Source organism: Eutrema salsugineum, unplaced genomic scaffold (genome assembly GCF_000478725.1).
Source record: "Eutrema salsugineum unplaced genomic scaffold, Eutsalg1_0 scaffold_20, whole genome shotgun sequence".
Classification (NCBI taxonomy): Eukaryota; Viridiplantae; Streptophyta; class Magnoliopsida; order Brassicales; family Brassicaceae; genus Eutrema; species Eutrema salsugineum.
The window spans coordinates 910211-930985 of NW_006256828.1; the positions used below are offsets into that span (position 1 = coordinate 910211).

Here is a 20775-nt window from a genome sequence, read left to right on the forward strand (position 1 = left end):
TTAATTTAGATAACTAAAAATTTCCTTAAATATAGACTATCTTTAATTTAAAATTTAAAGTGATTTTTCTAAAAAAAATAATTCTAAACATAGATATTAATTTAAATTATTTTAGACTTCTTTAAATATATGTTAGATTTAATTAAATACTAGATTCTAGCATGTGCGTCCGCACGAAACCTATTTTTTATTTATGTAATATAATTGTTGTTTTTTATTTTTTATATATATAATTTTCTAATAAGTAATAAAAAATTATATTTAAATATAATTTGTTTCTATTGATTTATTTTTTCTATTATTATATATGACCGCAATTAAAAAATATTATTCTAATCCATCTGTTTATATTAATCTGAAAAGTGCCATAATTAAAAAAATCATTATAACATGCTCATTTATATTAATCCAAAAAGAATCAAGATTATTAAAATATTTAACATGTCTGTTCATATTATTTTGTATGTTTTAAATATTTATTAAATTTAAATATTTAAGTGTTATAAAAAGTATATAATAATATATTACTTTCAACTCTTTCATTGAAAATACTATTTAAATTTAAATATTTGAATTAAATCTAAATTAATATATGGGTTATTATTTTTGTAAAAATATAATAATAACTTATTTTATAATTTTTGATAATATAATTTATATTTAAAGAAATCTATCTTAAATCTAAATTAAAAACTAAATTTTTGGATTTATATTAAACTAGAAATTAAAAATAGTTTATTTTATAAATATTACACTAAATTGATTATTTAGTAAATATAAGTTAAAATCAATATTTTGTTTGGTAAGAGAAATAACAGTTATCCAAAAATAGAATAGTAGAAAACTAAATAAAAATTATATTTGGACATGAAACACTCTTCTATTTTAATAGAGAATATTTAAAATTTAAATAATATTTTCAGAATAACCCATATGATTAACGAATACATCATTGTATTTTTTTAAATCATATTCATTCAGACAAAAATTTCATATATTCAAAATTGATAACTATTAATACTATATGGTACTTTGATGGGATGAGTTAGGTTTTTTTTTATAATTGTCGTTTTATACGGATTAGGTTATAAAAATATGCAAGATATTAAGATAATTATTTTAAAATTTGTAAATATCTATATTATAGCTTTATAACCACAGTCTTTTTCAGATTAATAGAATGAACGAATTAGAAATATATTTTATAGTAATAGTTATTTTTTGATTAGTAGAATGACCATGTTAGAGTTATATTTTTATGATCATGGTCATAATAATATTAGAAACAAAAAAAAATTGAAAAATATATATTTATACACAAAAATACATTTTATCACTTATTAGAAATATTATATCTACAAAGAAAATATAAATTACATTACTAATTTTGATTAAAAAAATTATGTGGAGATGCACGGGGTAAAATCTAGTATATATATATATATATTTGGTATTAATTTTTATTTATTTTTTAACCTATAAAAAGTAGCTTGTTAATAACAAGTTTTAGTGGTATGTAGTTAAAGAAAAGTTACCTAAAAATGGTGTTTCTGAAAATTTTCCTATACTTTTAAATGAAATACAAAAATGACATACCTTATTTTGAGGTCAAAAATATCAATTTTGTAATTTATCAAAAATTTATATTTCCAATTTTCATGATTCTTAAATTGTAAATTTGAATGTTTTAATAATATTCAGGTTTGTTTGTTTGGAATTTGGAGTTGTTTTAATTTGTTAGTTGGACATTTTTAAAAGCTTAATATAATTTCTATTTAAAGACTAATATTTTTGTACAAAACATCATTTAACGGAAGTTAACCTTCGGTTAAGTCGATAGTGTTAAATGGTTATTTTAAAAGTTTGCATATAATAAAGGAAAAAAATTAATTGATGTATTTTTCTGAGAATAAAAAAAAGTTCGTTAATTAAAATGATAATAGAAATTTAATTGGTTATTTTATGGTAATTTACTAATATTGATTCCTGCTAGCACAATCTTTGACTCCTCGATCCTCTTGAAATTTTATATTTTCACTGCTTGTTTGTAAAGATGTTTATCTCATGTCTTTTAAGGGCATCCGCGAGATGGCTGATGAAGCTATTGCGAATATCATCTCTGCGGAAATCTATGAAAACTTGATATTGTGAAGGTGGGACTTTTCGTCCATTGGGAAGTTAATTAGTGACTAGTGAGGCTTCTTTACTAGATGAGAACTAAAATAAACTTAAAAGTACCAAGAGGGAAATCTAAATGTCATATGAATAACCTTTGGGATGAGACTATATAACATGCTCCGGTACTCATGAACCTCCGAGATGTAGAGACCTCAGCCCATAACGTTCTAACATTAAATTAGTTTGAATATGTTAAATTATGAGCCAAAGTGTCAGTGTGAATCTGTTACCTAACATTTCCTAGTGGCACATTTGTTCATGTGTGTCACTATTGTTTTTTTACGTTACAATAAAATAAGAGGCATGGTTGCCATTATAAGACAAGACCTATTGAAATTGAAAATTAAAAACAAAACTCATTAGGGTTCAGGTAGACTGTTTCTACTGATCGCAAAACAATTATCGGTTTGGTTCCCTGAATTGTATACCTTCTTTTCTTTGGTTTTCTTTTATTGCGGTGAGTGATGGTGAGAGTGAAAGCCAAATGGGGAGTTACAATATGATAAGTGCAGATGAATACCATTGGAATGAATACATAAAGGAACGATTCATACATATTTTATTGATTGATGGAGTTTAATTTGTCATCTCTTTCTCTTCTCCTTTCGCAGCACAAGAGCAGCACCCGCATAAATGGAGATCACAATAAACATAAGCCGTATAGGTTGCTCCAACATCTCACATAAGTTTTTTACTCCATTAGCTAGACTCTGATCATCTGTATCTTCTTGAGATACACAAGTGCTTGTTTCACCTCCTTCATAGGTCTCCTCTGTTTTTGGAGATTCTCCATCAACAACTTCACCTACTTCTGAGCTCCCTGGTGACATCATGGATCTACCACTGATATTGTCGTCACATATCGTTGGAGTAGCATCAAAGCTAACTTCCAGAGGACCATAACGCTGTACTTCCTCAATGGTCTCGCTGCCCGTCTCTAGAGCCACCAAGGTAACAGATGTTGCTCCACTTTGGATTTGGCAATGACTTTCTTTACGCATGGTGTTTCCTCCACAGTTGGTCATTGAACCAGACGTTATTATCTCGCTATGAACAGGTTTAGTGGGTGCATAAATCAGAGTAAAGCCACACTTGAGAACCTCGCAGTTTGTGATCTGTTTTGTCCCGTCAGTTACTTCGAATCTGAAAGAAGCCTCAGTGGCAACACTTCCCGCTCCACTGTCTCGTTTCTTGATGTCTAACAAACTGGTGTATCCGATAAAGACATGACCAAAAGATTTGATGATGTCTCGGGGTCTATCACTGCCATGTTCAGTCCACCCACCAAGAATGCAACTAAACTGGTTTAAAGTCTTTTCTTCTTCTTCTTCTTTGAACTCACTGGTACATCTAACTAAGAGGCGGTTGTTCTGAGCTCTGTAGTCCTTAAACGAGACTACAGCACAATGAGCTATACCGGTAAGCCCATCTGCGTCCCAATGTCGAGGTAGCTTTTGCTTCAACTCTGACCCAACCGTTCGATGGTTGAACCATACAGGTACTTGCCAACCAGGATAGCAGACTCCTATCAACACATCGAGTTTCGAACCCTGCCAATTTGATACAAAAACAGGATCAAGAAATAGACAAGAACTGAAATAAAAAGAACTGTTTTGGTGCAGTCATGTTTAATACCTTTTCTTGGTGAGCTAGTGCATCTGACATGAACTGAATCTTCCTCCGAACATAAGATATGATGCCATTCTTGGTAACATGATCAAGATTGGTACAATTAGTGAAAGTAAACGTGGAGTGTGAATGTTCTGTTTCTGCCAAGATAAGAGCCAATGGGCTCTCAATATTTTTAAGTGAGATACAGCCGTGTGCGTCTAACCACTGAAGATTTGGTGGAAGCATTGGAAGAGACATGAGCTGCTCGCAGAACTTCAGGTCAAGCCATTTGAGATTGTAGAGATCACTGATGTTGTTCGGCAATCTTCTGATACTGTTCCTGCTCAAACATAAACGTTGAACTGATGATAATGTGTAGATTGCATGCGGCCAATCACGAAAATTTCTGTCTGACCAAGATGAATTTTCGCCTTGATTGACACTGAAGCGTAGCAACAAGCTAGGCATCTCTTTTATGGCTGTCCCGTCGAGTAGTAAAGTCTTCAAATTCTTCATGTCTTCTTTAACCTCTGGAAAGATGGCAAAGCTCTTGCAGCCTGAAAGAACTAGTTTTTGAAGAGCTTTTAGGTTTTCTATAGAATCCGGGAGAGTTGTCAATCTTTTGCAGTCTTTCAATGTTAACAAGACTAGTCTTTGGAGATTCCCAATCGTTGAAGGAAGCCTTTTTATCGCGGTGCCATCTAAGTACAACTCTTCCAGATTCTGTGGAGTCAAATTGAACTCTTCAAGATTTGTGCAGCCGCTAAGGATGAGTGTTTTCAGAGAGATCAACTTCATTTGTGGAAGATACTTGAGGCTCATGCATCCTCTGAGGTTCAAGAATATGAGACTTTTCATCTTTCGTAGCTCTTCATGAACTGTCTTCAATTTTGTGCAACCTTCAAGGTTTATACTTTGAAGTTTTTGAGCCTGCGATAAACCAACCAACGTGTGCAGCTCACTTGAGTGATTCAGATCCAGCCACTTCAAGTTTGATATGTCCTATGGCCGAGATAAAGAACCAAAAAGGAACAAAGAATCAATTGTTAATGAAACTAGTGATTATAAATATGTGACATATATATATATATATATATACCTTCTTGCCATCCCAAACTTGCTCAATCTGGCTGTAAGGCAGCTTGAGGTCTATAAGATTCTTGGGGTTAAAATCTTGTGGAAACTTCCTCAGTGGAAACTTCAGCCAGTGGAGATATCGAATCTCTTGCAATGTGAACTCAAGTCCATTGGGGAAGTTCAAGTTGCATTTAGCTTCACTGTCTCTAGGACAGCTTGAGTCGAAGAATTTCAAGTATCTGAGATCACTCATTTCTTTTAATGCATCACTGTCTAAACTCATTTTCTTTGGTACCTCAGACATGTCAAGGAAAATTCCTCTGATCTTGGTCCCTTCCTGAAAAAGCCACGTAACAAGTAAATATCAAATATTGATAAGGAAGTAACTCTAAATGTGTAATCAGAAGGTTAACCTAACCACCTCTTTGTTTCGGAGAATAGCAATGATATCGCCATGGTTGAACAACCTACGCCCACTAGTTGTATTTTCAGAGGATGAATGTGATCCTAGTCCCATTGCTAATGTGTACATCAGATCATTTACCTCTATTCGACCACCACAAATGTGTATCAGGAAATTATCCGCAAGATGTCTTATTATACTCACATCCTCTTGAACTGATGAATCCAGTAAACTCCTCACATGATACTCATCTTCATGCCTGAAGAAACATGCCACATCGAGGAACAATTCCTTATGGTCTTTGCTAAGATCGTCATAAGGAATTCTCAATACATTTTGAATTCTGTTGTTGATCGGGCTTTTCGCAAGCGCACCAAGCTTTGATTCCCAGTACGCCTTGTCCTTCCTTAGAAGCTCATCACCAAGTTCTTTGAGAGCTAATGGATGTCCCCTAGAGTAATCCACAAACTCTTTTGCAAGCTTCTTGAAACTTGGCTCACAAGGACCAGAGAAGGCGTGTTTTTCAAAGTATTTAAACCCATCCTCATCACTCAGCCCCGGGACTAGATAAACTTCGTCTACCATTTCTTTGACCACGGACATGCTGCTCGTTGTGATGACAACTCTGCTTCCTTCTCTTAACCATTTGCGTCCACCAAGAATCACATCTATCTGAATCTTTTCACTCACATCATCAAGAACAATTAACACTTTGCTTTTGCTTAGCTCAGCTTTTAAAGATTCATGTGGAAACTCAGTATCTCTTTGTTCCATTCCATCGTATTTGCTCCTCATTAAACCATATAAAAGGTCCTCCTGCAACCTGCGGACTCCAAGAGACTTTGACTTCTCGCGGACATCTTCTAGAACCATCACATGCAAGAACTCGGATCCCCAATCTTTTAACAATTCCTTGGCCAGAGTAGTTTTACCTATTCCTGGCATCCCAACAATTCCAACAACTCGAGTGAGCTCGTCTGATTTAAAATCTAACTTCTCTTCCAATTGTTGTAAGCGTGTTTCGATCCCAAAGAAGGGAGACACTTTCTTCTTAAAAGAACTCTCAGGCTCTCCTCCTATTTCTTCCTTGGGCAAAACAATTCTTGGACTCTTTCCTTCTTGGCCCCTCCGACTTTCACCTAACTTTATCTTTACGTCCTTCGTGATTTTATTAATGACTTGGACCTCATCGCTATAATATATGTCAGAAAAACCAAGTCAACAAGAGTTCAATAAAAATTGCGGTCAAAAGTAGAGCTGGAGAGACCAAAAGGTTTCTTTAGTGTAAAGCAACACACATAATCTCTATTTGCTACGTTAGTATATCCTACATTGAAAGTGAATATGATTTCAACCCTTGTATATAGAAGATATGAGTCTTATTATTCATCATCAAGTGATTTTAAATTGTAAAACTATAATTACTAAATAATTATAAGAGAGTAGATTCAGGTTATATTAGGGCTCAAAAGAAGCAAGGAAGTTGATAAAGTTAGTAACGTGTAAACAATTTGGTCCAATGGTCAAGAGTTTAAAAGCTTCTACATCATGTTTGGGTTTACAAGAAAATGCAGTTTCTGCACTCAGTTGATGCAAAGCTTATTAAAAATTCCAGAATCGTCCATCTTAGTTGCAAAAAACTATCCATCGTGAAATGGGTAGAATCGTCGTGAATATGTGTATTATAAAGCTGCATTATAGAACCTATGTTCGTAGAATTGTTCATCAAAATACTGCTGGTAGTTGAATTGGATCGATTGATCATCATTTATAATATGATTAGATTAAAAAAACTCTAAGATGTAACAAACGAGAAACAAAAGTTAAAAATGCTACACTTAAACTTGTGTAATATCTAAGGGTGTCTTAGCGCAAGACAATGCTCGACATTGTGGTTGTGGAAGTGTGAATCTCTCTATGAGAACTACTAGAGACTTCTTATTTGTGGTTGTGGAAGTGTTGAGTGAGAAATGATGATGTATATGATACCAAGATTTGGCAGTTTTTTGTGTGCAATTTAATACAAATATACCATCAAAGTTATTAATTATATATTACAATAAAATCATTCAACTTAATTATATTTTTTGTACACTCAGACCAAAATAGTTAACGAGTAAACATTAAGTAGTTTTAAAACCGAAAAGCATCCTTGCACTATATATAATTTGATATTTGGAGCTGGTGGAGTTGACAACCTACTCATAAAACAAACTCTACTGTAATTTTTCTTCTTTACCATCTAAAAATGAATAGAGAAATATAGCACTACATTAGAATCTGATATGAAGGTGCTCATTCACAAATTAAATACTCATTTAGGCAAAAAAGATTCCTATTTTTATAGTTAGTTTTACATTCAGTGATTTTAATTAGATTTCACCTCTTACAATAAAATCTGGTAATTTTATTAGATTCGTGTCATAAAATTTTTAGAAACGTTATATTTGATCATCTGTATGCAAACATGCAAGTTTTAAATAATTTATTCTTTGTTCAAAAAAAAAAACAATTTATTTAATGATTTATCAAATAAAAAAAAACAAAGACATATGTTTGAGTATATTTACCTCTTTTCATCTACTACCTCGCCCTTAATCCCGGCCACAAACCTCAGAGCTCTTGACCATTTTTTACGTTCTGTATGCTCTTTTTTCACTAATCTGTCGAAATTCTCACCAAATTTTTCTTTCCGTCTCTTCACCGTGTCAACATTGACTTTGTAGAACACTGGAAACACCTCCAATGTCTCTTTCTTCACACATTCGTGGATCTTTACGAGCTCATTTAAGCACCACTTCGATTCCGTGTACAAGCTTGAGATGATTGCGATCGCAATCTTGGACTCCTCAATCCTCGTAAAAAATATGTCCAAAGCTTTTCCCATCCTCTCGTTATTGTCTGTGAAAACATTGATGCCTTCTCTTATCAAGGCATTTTTTAGATGACTTGCGAAGTTGCCTCGGACCTCCTTTCCCCGGAAATTTATAAACACTTCGTGTTGAGGTTGGCGATTTTCAGAGCCATTGGAAGAAGTTGCCTTGGACATCAGTATTCTTCTTTTTTTTTTTGAGGTGTTTTTTTCAATAAGACAAGAGAGTGTATGTTTTCTTTTTGACTTAAACAACGCCACCGAAGTATATTATATAACCCGATTAATGACTAATAATTAAGGATTTAACGATACGGGTTTTAATATTATTTTACATAAAGTGTTAATTTGATGTAAGAAAAAAAAAAGAAACAAAATGTGAATACATGCATGATTCTAGATCTGCATCGGTTATTAAATTAACATCAATTTTTTTATTAATTTAAATATCTGAAAATTTAATTCTATAGTAAAAAAATGGTTAGCGTAGTGACTTATGACTCTTACTTTGTTTGTTTGACTTTCTTTTTGGATGCCTACGTTCGACTAAATACCCTCTCACGCGGTTATCAGATAGGACATATGAGTGCGACATTCATGCAAACATTAATCTTTATGTTATTGGATCTTACTACAAAATTGTCGCAAAATTTGTTTTATATTTTGAGCAAAAAAATATAGTCAGAAATCTATTCTTACCAACCCGAATAAGGTGTTTGAATCTGCATTAGATGTCAATCTCTCTAAGATTATTTGAAAAGTCAGTTTTATACGTGATCGAAACGTCAATCTTTTGTTTTTTGTTTTGAGGTAATTCAGAATGACAACTACAGCTAGACATACTTTTATGAAATCTTATATTTTCGTTTTTCAAATGTTATAGATTCCTTTTTCAAATGTTATATTTTGGATATTAATGGCTAAAGCTTGCTTATCTAGTTGTTTATTTGCTCATTGGGTATAGCTTCTCATCTTCGTTAGCCTTTTGAATGGTTTGATGCTTTGTGATTCTTTAGCACTTAAAACTCCAATTTTTTTTTTTTTTTAATCTTTGTTTTAGCTAAGATTGTTTCTTGTTCGTTTATGCGACACTTTTAGATTTAGATTTAAAGAATTTAGTTCCAGGTATCCAATAAAAAATCAATAACTTTCAACTTAAAACTAATTAACAATAAATTTTATAATGTTTTAACTTCCAATAAGAACATTTTAACATTCTAACTGACCTCTCTGAGATAAGGAGATAAAACACACAATTATCGTAATTATACCACAATAAGATGGATCATTTATACGAATCATTTAGAATTTGAAAATCATTTTTTGTAAAAACATATGTTGGATCAATAATAGTCCATTATTCTCATTTTTCACTCGGAACAATTTTTTAATATGAAGAATCCCATTTAAATCTGTTCAATAGTTTTAGAATCTCTTTTAATTCATTTTGAGCATTTTAAAATATTTTCGTAATTTGTTTTGAGACATATTTACATCATTTTTAACCAAAAATTTATTACTTATAATAAATCTTGGACAATATATTTTTCAGTGATTTTTACAGTTGATATAGAGGTTGCGGTAAAGCTTTATGATGAAACATTGAAATCGATGGAAAACTTATTTCTTGTGTATTTAAAAATAAGACTAAATTTTTTTAAAAATTGCTTTATTACAAGTTTATATTAAATCTGTGCTAACCTAGATAACTCTTTTTATATTAAAAAATATCATAACCTAGAAAATTCAACGATAATTAAATTAATTTTAACTTTTTAACAAAATTAACTTTTTTTTAATTTTTTTAAAAGTTAAAATTAACTTGTAATTTGTTTTTAAAAGTTAAAATTAAAAAAAATAATAAAAAATTAACTTTTCTTTAACCAAAAAAAAATTAACTTTTTAATTGAAGGTTTGTTAGATAATCATGTGAGGCAATCAGATAAGTCAGACTGCCATATCCATATTTCTACCGTGGTGATGTCCAGACTGTCCATAGCCTTTTAGGAACAACAACCAAGAATTAATTATATATATGTAAACATAAGTCAGTAACTGACAATTACTATTATATGTTGCATTGTTCTATATTTTTATTATACAATGACCAAAACGATTACCAAGACCACAATATAAAAATGACCAGATCGATTACCTAAAGAATTAATAAAAATTATCAGATCGGCGGAGACTTTCATTCACCACGAGGTCGTGAGCGCCATGCGCGGGTCAGGTATGAAAATTAATAATGCCCATGTTACGTAACTGAGTGATAATACTATATAGATTTTGACTTCGGCAGAAAATAATTTTTTTTAGTTCAAACATATTACCGATTACTTAACAGACTACCAAGACAAAAAGAATCAAAATCTTTTATGAAAATAGTCTCACTTTATTTATTTATTTTTGGTCGAAAAATAAATGAAGCTTCTCAAATTTATTTTAAAATTAAGAATATAGTCTAAAAGTCTTCTAATTAAAAAAGGCTAACACTAAACTCTAAATGCAAATTTAAAATCATAACCCTAAGTTAACTCCAAAAACATAAGTCCCTAACCCTAAAATCTTTAAGAAAAAATTTATGTCCTTAATTTACATGATTCAACCTATTTTATTTATATTTTTTTGTGTGTTTACGATGTTTTCAAAATTTTCAAAGTCCAATAACTAAATTATCTATATTTAAAAATAAAAAGATTTGTGAAAAGAAAAGATCCAAGTACTATCTAAATTATCTAACCAAAAATCTTAAACAAAACTTTCTCGGTCCTTAAGTTAAAAAGATGCATACCTATTTTATAAATTTAGTTTTCTCTTCTTTTTTTTAATTAATGAATTTTTTTTTCAAAATTATATTAAATCCAAGAACTGGACCAATTTAACAATAATAATATTTTTCAAAAGAAACTAAGATCCAAGAACTTAATTATCTATATTAAGCAATAAAAGATTTTTGAAATAAATTAAAGTGGTTTTTCTATGATATATATGTCAAGATCTTTTGTAAGACAATAGAAGTCAATGATCCAATAGTGCAGATTAGTAGCGTTCATCGTCGCTAGCACAATATATATGACAAAACTTTCCAACAAAATAATAGTAGATTTAAAATTACATTTGGACTCCTCGTCACAGTTATTTTGATATTATCTTAATTTATCAAATAGGACGATGATAATAGAAGATTAACAACTAATTACATTTAATTTTGTTGGTTTTATTTACATTTTTTACAGGTTAGAGGTACTTTCATAAAAAAATGTAATGGAGAGTGTTATTTTGTAGAAAACTCTATTGTTTTTTTTTTCAAAACAAAAAACTCTATTGTTTTCTCACTTTTTTTGCGAATGTTTTCATAATTATCTCGTTTTGTCACAATTGTCTCTATAAACTTTTTTACTGGTTTCGTCCTTTATTAAAAAATTAAAAATTGTAGGAGAGAGAGTGAGACAGAGACAAATACAGAGAAAGAAGAGAAAGAGAAAGAAAGAGGGAGAGAAAGAGAGAGAGAGAGAGATTGAAATTTCAAACTAAACATAATTTTGAGAACCTCCAAGAAAACAAATTCAATGGAGACTTTGAGCCCGAATCAGCATAACGTATTCATCGGTTTCAGCATGAAGGATACGCGCTACTCCTTCGTAAGCCATCTCTCAGCTGCTTTCCACCGGAGGAACATCTCGACGTTCCTCGGAGAAGAAGACATCATAAGCTCCGTGACTCAGTCTGCTATCGAGGGAGCTAAGGTCTTTGTGGTTGTCTTCTCCGAGAACTATGCCTTCTCGCCGCTCAGCTTGGAAACGCTCGCCAAGTTTTTGGATCTCCGGCGACGTGAAAACGGACCTGTTGTGATTCCAGTCTTCTACGGTGACGTCACTCCATCGATCGTTGAGCAGCAGACGGAGAAATTTGGAAAGGCTTTTTCCGAGCACCGGAGTTCGTTCTCCGGAGAAGACGACAAGGTGGAAAGATGGCGAAACGGTCTGGTTGAAGCGGCCAAGTTACAAGGCCATGACTCAAATGAACAACAAAAGTAAGTCTCTTATTTTACAGTTTACTGTTACAAGTCTAAAATACATATTATTTGAAATTTCGAATGAATCACAATTTATTTACAAAAGCTTAGTGGTGGGGAAAAGAAAAAAAAACTTAGTGGTAGGTTGGTTTTTAGACCTTAGTGGAGTTGTTATCATTTTATTTTTTTAAATTCATTACATCATATTTAAATCCGGATGGTGAGAAAACAAATAACACTAGTATAATAGTGACCACGTGTTGTTGGTCGTGGTCTCATGCAGTTGTAAAAGTTTTTTTTTTGGTTTTAATGTAAGACAGTTGTGCAAGTTTGTCTTACCTGAAATGTAAATGTATTTCCTTAGTCAATGATTTTATTATTTTTGTTAAAACAAATATTAATCAAAAGAACGTGACTTCAATTCAAGGCGATTTGAAATGTGTATTTATATAACATTATTGCTGGTTAATATTTTTAGACTCAAATCTTGTTATAATTTCATTCAGTTACAGTTGTTCAAGTGGCTCAACTCAACCATGTGTTATAGCTAGTCATATTAGACCATTTACAATGCTAGGTTTGATAAGTGAATTAGTGATGATTTATTATTCACATCTCGTGATTCCGTTTCATATTAGACAATTTTCCCGTTGTGGATATATAACCATATGTATGTATTAACAAGAAGATTAGTATACAAATAATGAAAATAACCATTTGTTAAACAACTTGCAGTGACTCAGATTTAGTAGAAGAGATTGTTTCGGATGTGCGCGAGAGGCTCTATCCAACAGGTAAGATTGGGATCTACTTGAGGTTGCTTGGGATCGAAAACTTGCTTTGCAAGCAAACTCCTGACATCTACAGGATAGGGATATGGGGTATGCCTGGCATAGGCAAAACTACCATTGCACAAGCAGCCTTTAACCAAATGTGTCAGGACTTTGAAACTCATTTCTTCCTCGAAAACTTCCACGTAAAGTTTCACGAGAAAGGGCTGTACAAGTTGCGGGAAGAACATTCCATCGAAAAACTAAGAGAGAAAACAGCTCTTGTTGTTCTTGATGATGTGCACGATCCTATGGAAGCCGAGTCTTTCCTTGGAGGATTTGATTGTTTTGGTCCCGCAAGTTTAATAATCATAACATGTCGAGATAAACAAGTTCTTTATCAGTGTCAGGTTGATAGTATTTATGAGGTACCATCCTTAACCAAGAAGGAGGCTCTAAAGTTATTCATCGGGTTTGCGTTTCCAGAGAAAGAAACAAGTGATAGTGATCTAGTAGAAGTGTCAAAGAAGGTCGTTGAGTATGCCAATGGGAATCCTAAAGCTCTCTCCTTCTATGGCAGAGAGCTAGAAGGGAGGACGACACCAGAAGAAATGGAGGCGAGTTTCGAGAAGATCAAGCGATGTCCTCCACAGGAGATTATTGATGTGTTCAAGAGCAGCTACGATGCGCTCAGCGACAATGAGAGGAGCATATTCTTAGACATTGCTTGTTTCTTTAATGGTGAACAATTGGATCGTGTCATGAAGATATTTGAAGGGTGTGGTTTCTTCCCACACGTTGGAATCGACCGTCTTGTGGAAAGGTCTTTATTGATGATATCGAAGAACAATAGAGTTGATATGCACAATTTGATTCAAGATGTTGGTCGGGAAATCGCCAATCAAGAAAATAATAAAATCTTGAGGCATCGCAGATTTTGGGATCCTTCACGCATTAGATTATTACTAGAAGACATTGAGCCTAAGGTACTATTAGACTGGTCACATTTTGATATTTTCCATTATTTACAATAATCCCTAGTTCCAGATTATTCGGTTTGTATATATCTCTTCATCAGTTTGATCCTCATATGTGTGTGTGTTTTCTTTTTTAGGGTGTTGAAGTTATTGAAGGGATTTTTTTTGACACAACAAACCTAAACGTTGTTGTTAATCCTATGGCGTTTGAGAATATGTATAATCTTAGACTGTTGAAGATTTATAGCTCAAACACTGAAACTGCTCAAGAACTCCATCTCCCCCAGGAACTGAACTCTCTGCCTTATGAGCTCAGGCTACTTCACTGGGAAAAGTATCCGTTGCAATCGTTGCCTCAAGATTTTGATCCTAGCCATCTTGTTGAACTCAATATGCCTTATAGTCAGCTTCAAAGTCTATGGGGAGGAACCAAGGTAATGCAAAATCCCGAGAACCAACCGCATGTCTTTTTCTTGCATTTGTTGAGCTGTTTCTATGTTTGGTTTTGTTTTACAGAGTTTAGGAAAGTTGAAGATAGTAAATCTTAGCCATTCTCAGAAACTAGTTGAAGTTGAGGAACTCTCGAAAGCTTGTAGTCTTGAGCAAATTGACCTTCAAGGTTGCACAAGCTTAGAGAGCATCCCACGCAATGATCGACTAAAGAATCTTCAACTTCTGAACCTCTCTGGTTGCACAAGAATCAAACGTACAGAGATTATAGATAAGATCAAAGGACTGGATCAAGAAGGCGGTTTGAGAGAAACAAAAACTGATTCAATGGTGTTCTCCACGTTAGTAGAGCTGGAATCTGAGGATAACACATTGGACTTCTGAGATTACAAAATAAAATAAAAAACCTACTTGTGTGTTAAATACTCTTGAGTAATTGCTCAAGTTTTTAAAATTCCTAGATATGAATTTCGTTAAACATTTCAAGGAAAGTAGGTGAAAACGTTGTTAAATATTTTATCTATGCTAAAACAGGACAAGTAGAGGAAGATATTATTGTTGTTGCCTTTGGTTAGTTCGGACTGTGAATCTTACTCTGTTTTTCTCCTGGCCTATTTTTTTTCTTGGAGAACAAGTTACTATCATCTGCTGGATAGAAAACCAGCTAAAATGACACGGAGAATCAAATATGTGACCAAAAATTCAACAAATAATCGATCATTCTCAGATGATTAGATGAACGTTAAGCAGTCCTTGGTCCATGCATTACTTGATACACCAGGCTCACACACCAGAGATACTCAATATTAAGAATAAAAAATACAAAAGGATCACAAATAGAAAGAGAACCCAAAAGATCTTTTTATTTCAAGAATCCAATGAATCAGACAAAACTCCATATCTAAAAACTCTCTCTCTCCTCTCTCTCTCATATAACCTAAACTAACAAAATACATACCAAAAGTTGCACAATCTCCAACATTGATGTTGGACTCTGTCGATCATAACCTTCATCATGTGAACTTATTCTCCGTTTAGTAGTCCATTGGAATCACCAAAATCGTGCTCTGAAGCTATGTGAGACGCTAATTCACCGTGTATACTTTCCTCTGACCTAGGAGATGCATCAAATCTTGGCTCCCAAGAAACAGCTCCCTCAGAATTATACAACAAAGAGAAGCCGCATTTCATCACCTCACATTCTCGGACTTCACTTGCACCATCTGTGACTTCAAATCCAAGGGAGATTTCGGTAGGAACGTATTCCTTGTCATCTTCATTTTTTTGACTTTTATTAGTATTAAACCAATTGGTGTAGCCAATGAACACATGATCCGAATCAATTTTACGTGACTCATCACTACTTAGCTCAGAACAACCACCAACAATAATACTAATTTTACGCCTCAGTCTTATGATAGCATGATCAGTGAACTCACAATTGCATTTCACTTGGAGGGTGTTGGTTTGGCCTTTGAACTCCTTAAACGAGACTACAACACATAGAAATACCCCATTTACTCTGCCTTCTTTCAGGTCTCGAGGCAGCGTCCGCTTTAAGATTGATCCAAATGTTTGGTGGTTAAACCATAAAGGTACATCACATCCAGGAAAGCAGGTACCAATCAAGGAGTTGAAAACGAAATCCTGAAAATTAATTGCAAAAGTCATAATCTATGGATGCTTCAGGACATCAAAATATCATAGAAAGAGAGAGAGAGAGGAGAAGAAAAGCCTACCCGATTATAGCCATCATCTGACATCGACCGGCATTTCTCATGAGCGTAAGATATGATAGCATTCTTTGAAACTTGTTCTAGTTCGTTGCAGTTGGTGAACATCAGTGTTGAATGAAAATTCTCTGTTGGCCTAGGATGGACTAGTGAGCTGGTGACGGTTCTCAGTGAGATACAACCATGTGCATCTAAGCATTGAAGATGTGGTGGAAGCTGAAGACTTGTGAGATTCTTACAATACTTTAACTCTAGCCATTTTAAATGACTTGTGTTCAATTCCAGAGTACGGATATTAGCATTCCCACTCAAGCATAAACGTTGTAGCAAGGATAAGGATGAACCATCAATATTGCATGGCATCTCTGTTATTGATGTTCCACCAAGTAGTAAAATCCGTAGATTTACCATGTTATCCTTAACATCAGGAAAACTATTGAGGTTCGAACAACGAGAGAGTTTGAGTTGTTGAAGAGATATCAGCTTCCCTATACAATTAGGAAGAGTAACCAGATTTTTGCAGTCTTTCAGGTTCAATAAGATAAGTCTTTGGAGATTACCTATGGTTGGGGGAAGTGTATTAACTGCAGTGCCGTTTAAGTACAGTTTTTCTAGCTTTTCTGAAATCACTTGAAATTTCTGTAGCTTTGAACATCCGCTGAGAATGAGAACCTTCAAGGAATCCATGTTTATATCCGGCAAAGATGAAAGACTTGTGCATTCTCTTAGGTTCAAGAAAACAAGATTTTTCATATCTTTCATTTCCTCGGGTAGCTCCTTCAAACTTATGCAGCCTTCAAGGTTCAGTCTCAAAAGATTTGGTGCTTTTGATAAACCTGACAAAGAACTCAAATTACTCGAGTGGCTAAGATCGACCCACTTTAGTTTTGGTGCAACCTGTAACAACCAAAAAGATTTACATATTATCATTCACACAAATTAGCCTAATTTACTTAACACTTAAAGGGAGAGACACAAACCTTAGTACCCTGCCATACACATTTAATTTTGCTGTAAGGCAAGCTAAGATGGATAAGATTATTGGGTTTGAAGTTTGATGGGAGTTCCTCCCCTGGAAATTTCATCCAGTAGATATATCGAATAATATTATCTTCCGGAAACTCGAGCCCGTCAGGTAAGTTTAACTTGCACTTGGCTTCACCATTACTAGGGTCAGTGGAACTGTAGACTTTAAGATACCGTAGATTGCTCATACCTATAAATGCTTGGTTGTCTAACGGCTTTTCATCCATTTTAGACATGTCTATGGTAACACCTCTAACCTCTTCTTTACCCTGTTGATCAAGTAAATTACCAAAAGTTATTGAAAGTGCATATCGAACTCTACCAATACATTAGGTCACAAACTCTAACTTGTTATCTCACCTCTTTGGTTTTTAACGCATCAGTTGACTCTGCTATTTTCGACGGAAATAGCCAATACTTCCCTTCACTTGTTCCAACAAGTTCCTTGCACATTGTCAACCATAGATCTTGCATCTCAACTCGGCCATCATACACGCGAATCAAGAACTTTTCCTCGAGATCTCTAATTTCGGTGCTACCTTTAGCAGATTCTTGGTGAAAAGAATCCAGTAGAGTTGTTATGTAATCTTCATCTTGTGATCTGAAGAAACAAGCTATTTCAAGAAGTGCATCCTTCTGCTCACTATTTAGTTCGTCATAACTGATTTTCAACTCTTTTCTGATCTCCGGATTTAGAATTTGTGTCAGTGTTCCAAGTCTTTCTTCCCATTGATCTTCCTCTTTCCCCTTAAGCTCCCCACCATATGCCTTGAGAGCTAATGGGTTGCCTCCTGCATAATCCAAGAACTTTCTTAACAGCTCCATGAATTTTCCCTCAAGAGTAGTACAACTTTGTGCTCTAAAGAGCTCTAAGCCCTCTCTGTCATTCAACCCTGGGACTTCATAGAGATCGCATTCCAGTCCCTTAAACAGTGACTTGTCCCGTGTAATGATGACGATCTTGCTCCCTCTCTTAATCCAGTCCCGGTTCCTTAGAACCTCATCGATATGTTTCTTGTCACTCACGCCATCAAGAACAACCACGACTTTCTTCTCGAGTAGGCGGTTCTTCCAAACCTCAAGTGGACTTCCATTAGAAAAAATTATATTTTCTTGATTAAGTAACCCTTCAACTATTGTCTTCTGCAGCCATTCAAGCCCTTGCTCGTTCGACTTCTCACGGGGGAACTCGACAAACACGTGACGTCCGATCTTTGTCTTCAACTTTTCGAACAGATTCTTGGCTAGATAGGTTTTGCCGATTCCAGCCATCCCAACAATTCCAACAACACGAGTGTCGTTGTCATTGCACTCTACATCCAACTTTTCTTCCAGTTGCTTCAGGCGTTGTCCTCCTGATTTGATTATATTTGTTGCTCGGTTAGGGCTTTCTTCGGGTTTAGGGTTTAATTCTCTTAGAGATAAATCTTTTGTTAGGGCATTCTGAACCTCTTCAATGATCTTATCGAGGAAAGCAACTTCGTCACTGCAACGTTCGACAAAGATATTGATTTTTTTTAAAAAAATTGGTCAATATTAATTATGGGTCATTGATCTAATCAATCAAAATTGGACCAAACCCAAGGCAGCCTAATTAGATCCAACAGTGTTGTTAACAAATATGTAATCTAGAAATCTCTTATATAAAACTGAATCTCTGGCACATGTAAGATTTTTATAACTATTAAATCGTTCTATTTGTCACAGTTAATTAAGATCTTGACATATAATGTAATAATATAAACTTTGCAATCTTAATTATTTACTTAAAAAAATAAAAAATGAAATATAATCTTTTTCTAAAAGAAATTAACAAAAAAATAAAGTACATAAAAAATAAACAAAAAATTACCATAAATAAAAATTATGTTTATGGAACCTTAAACATAATTAATACGAATTATGATTGTTTATCAGATTTATGATTAATACGAATTATTTTTAATTTTTTAATTGTAATTCATAAAATATAAATTGTAAATAAATTAACAAAAGTTTAATTTAAAATCTATTAAACAGATCACAATTATGCAGATAATTAATTTTAAAATATAAATTTTCTTATTTTATTGCATATTAAAAATAATCAAGAACATGAAAACAATATGAAAACATCTAGAAATCATGGTATAATAATAGAGCTGATCGTAGAAGAATTTCAGATTATTTGTAAAATACTTTTGGAGGTAATAAGTACTTTCTTAGACCATTTGTACTGTATTTTGTTTTCTCGAAATAGAGTAAACCAAAATAGATATGTGGGCTCATCTCCAATGTTTAAAAAACCTCATTCAGTTTTCATTTTTGACCGAAATGTGAAAGTTCTCCTGTTAAGAATATCATCTGAAAATGACTAAAATAAGACAAAGAGAACTTTCATCTAAACCCTAAAAAGCACCTCTTATAGTCTTATGAAGCAAAATAAATACTTAAACTTTTTAGATTTTATTGGCGTGGATCACCAGTTATCGTTGGATATTTTTGGATTTTATTGGTCCGCTAACCGTAAATTTTAACAATGGTTTCAGATTAAAAATATTGGCTCGAAGGCTCACGATCTCTGACACCATACTAGTGAGGACCATGAATAATTCAAATAAGAGTGCCCATTAACCTTGAAGCAATGCTTCAAGTTTTTAGCGAGCATTAACCCCATGGCTGGACGAATTTACGCCTTGAAACCTTGGCTGTTATCTTTCTACCAGACTACCACCACTAGACTAGGAAGTATTTTAAAGATTTTCTCTACCAAGAGACTTGGACACAGGGTCTCCAAGCACAAAAGCAGGGTTGCCACTATACCACGAGTGTCTTGGCCCATTAAACTACTTAGATTCAATGTTTTCATCCAACCAATTAATACCAGTAAAAATAACTTAATGTAGGTTAGTTAATTACCGGCTAATTTCCGATTCCAACGCAATCTTTTTTGCAACGCCTTGCAAAGCAGCATCCCACTTTAGGATCCGGTCATCTCGGCCTACCTTCCTCCATAAATTCCATAGCTGAACACCGAACTCTCCATCAAGCTTTTTCACCGTGCCTGGCTCCAACTTGTAAAATATGGGAATAACCCAGAGAGTGCGTCGATCCACGCACTTCATTATATGCACAAGCTCTCCCAAGCACCAGTGTGACTCCGTGTACCTTCTTGATAAGATGGTCAGCGCGACTGTGGACTCCTCAATCCTTCTAAAGAGTATATCAAGATCCTCACCCGCGTGCTCGTTGCTGTCGATATAAGCGTTGATTCCGTTGCGTTCCAAGGCATCTTTGAGATGGGAAACGAAGTTTTTACGCAGTTCTGCTCCCCGGAAATTGATGAACACTTGCGGGCCTACGTTGACGTTGGCAGATGAGGATGCCACCATCTCAAACTTGTTTTCTTTTGTTTGTATGTGTTAATGTGTGTGTGGCTGTTTGCTATTGATTGCTAGGAGAAGCAATGCCCATATATTTGCAATACAATATCATATCATTGACGTCGTCCTCTTATATATATCTTAGCTGACCGCGTTGTTCGTCAAGATTACAACGTACGTAAGAACTTTGTGATATGGTAATTTACTGGTTATTGTTTTATTAGTCGAGTTAACAATCATTTTTTTTTTTGTTATAAGAGGCGCTATTTCTTTATAGACTGCAGATTTTAAATTACCA

General features: G+C 33.8%; 4 protein-coding genes across 4 annotated transcripts; 1 reads left to right on the forward strand and 3 right to left on the reverse strand.

Annotated features, from left to right (window-relative positions):
- Positions 1-2762: 2762 nt before the first annotated feature.
- LOC18015940 (inactive disease resistance protein RPS4) lies at positions 2763-6229 on the reverse strand. The gene is made up of 4 exons (XM_024155340.1): positions 5288-6229; positions 4889-5203; positions 3814-4791; positions 2763-3728 (listed from the first exon to the last, which is right to left on the reverse strand). Exons 1-4 carry the CDS (start codon positions 6212-6214, stop codon positions 2763-2765), a joined length of 3186 nt encoding a protein of 1061 aa, XP_024011108.1. The 5' UTR covers positions 6215-6229.
- Positions 6230-7720: 1491 nt separating this feature from the next.
- On the reverse strand, positions 7721-8318 carry LOC112086426 (disease resistance-like protein CSA1). The gene is made up of 2 exons (XM_024155341.1): positions 7840-8318; positions 7721-7724 (listed from the first exon to the last, which is right to left on the reverse strand). The coding sequence occupies exons 1-2, from the start codon at positions 8316-8318 to the stop codon at positions 7721-7723; spliced, it is 483 nt and encodes a 160-aa protein (XP_024011109.1).
- Positions 8319-11640: 3322 nt separating this feature from the next.
- Positions 11641-14911, forward strand: LOC18015941 (probable WRKY transcription factor 16). The gene is made up of 4 exons (XM_006398114.2): positions 11641-12177; positions 12895-13915; positions 14044-14340; positions 14423-14911. The coding sequence occupies exons 1-4, from the start codon at positions 11714-11716 to the stop codon at positions 14738-14740; spliced, it is 2100 nt and encodes a 699-aa protein (XP_006398177.2). The 5' UTR covers positions 11641-11713; the 3' UTR covers positions 14741-14911.
- Positions 14912-15379: 468 nt separating this feature from the next.
- Positions 15380-20486, reverse strand: LOC18015942 (disease resistance-like protein CSA1). Its single transcript, XM_006398115.2, has 5 exons — positions 20014-20486; positions 17476-18601; positions 17070-17384; positions 16096-16986; positions 15380-16003 (listed from the first exon to the last, which is right to left on the reverse strand). Exons 1-5 carry the CDS (start codon positions 20484-20486, stop codon positions 15380-15382), a joined length of 3429 nt encoding a protein of 1142 aa, XP_006398178.1.
- Between the last annotated feature and the right edge of the window lie 289 nt (positions 20487-20775).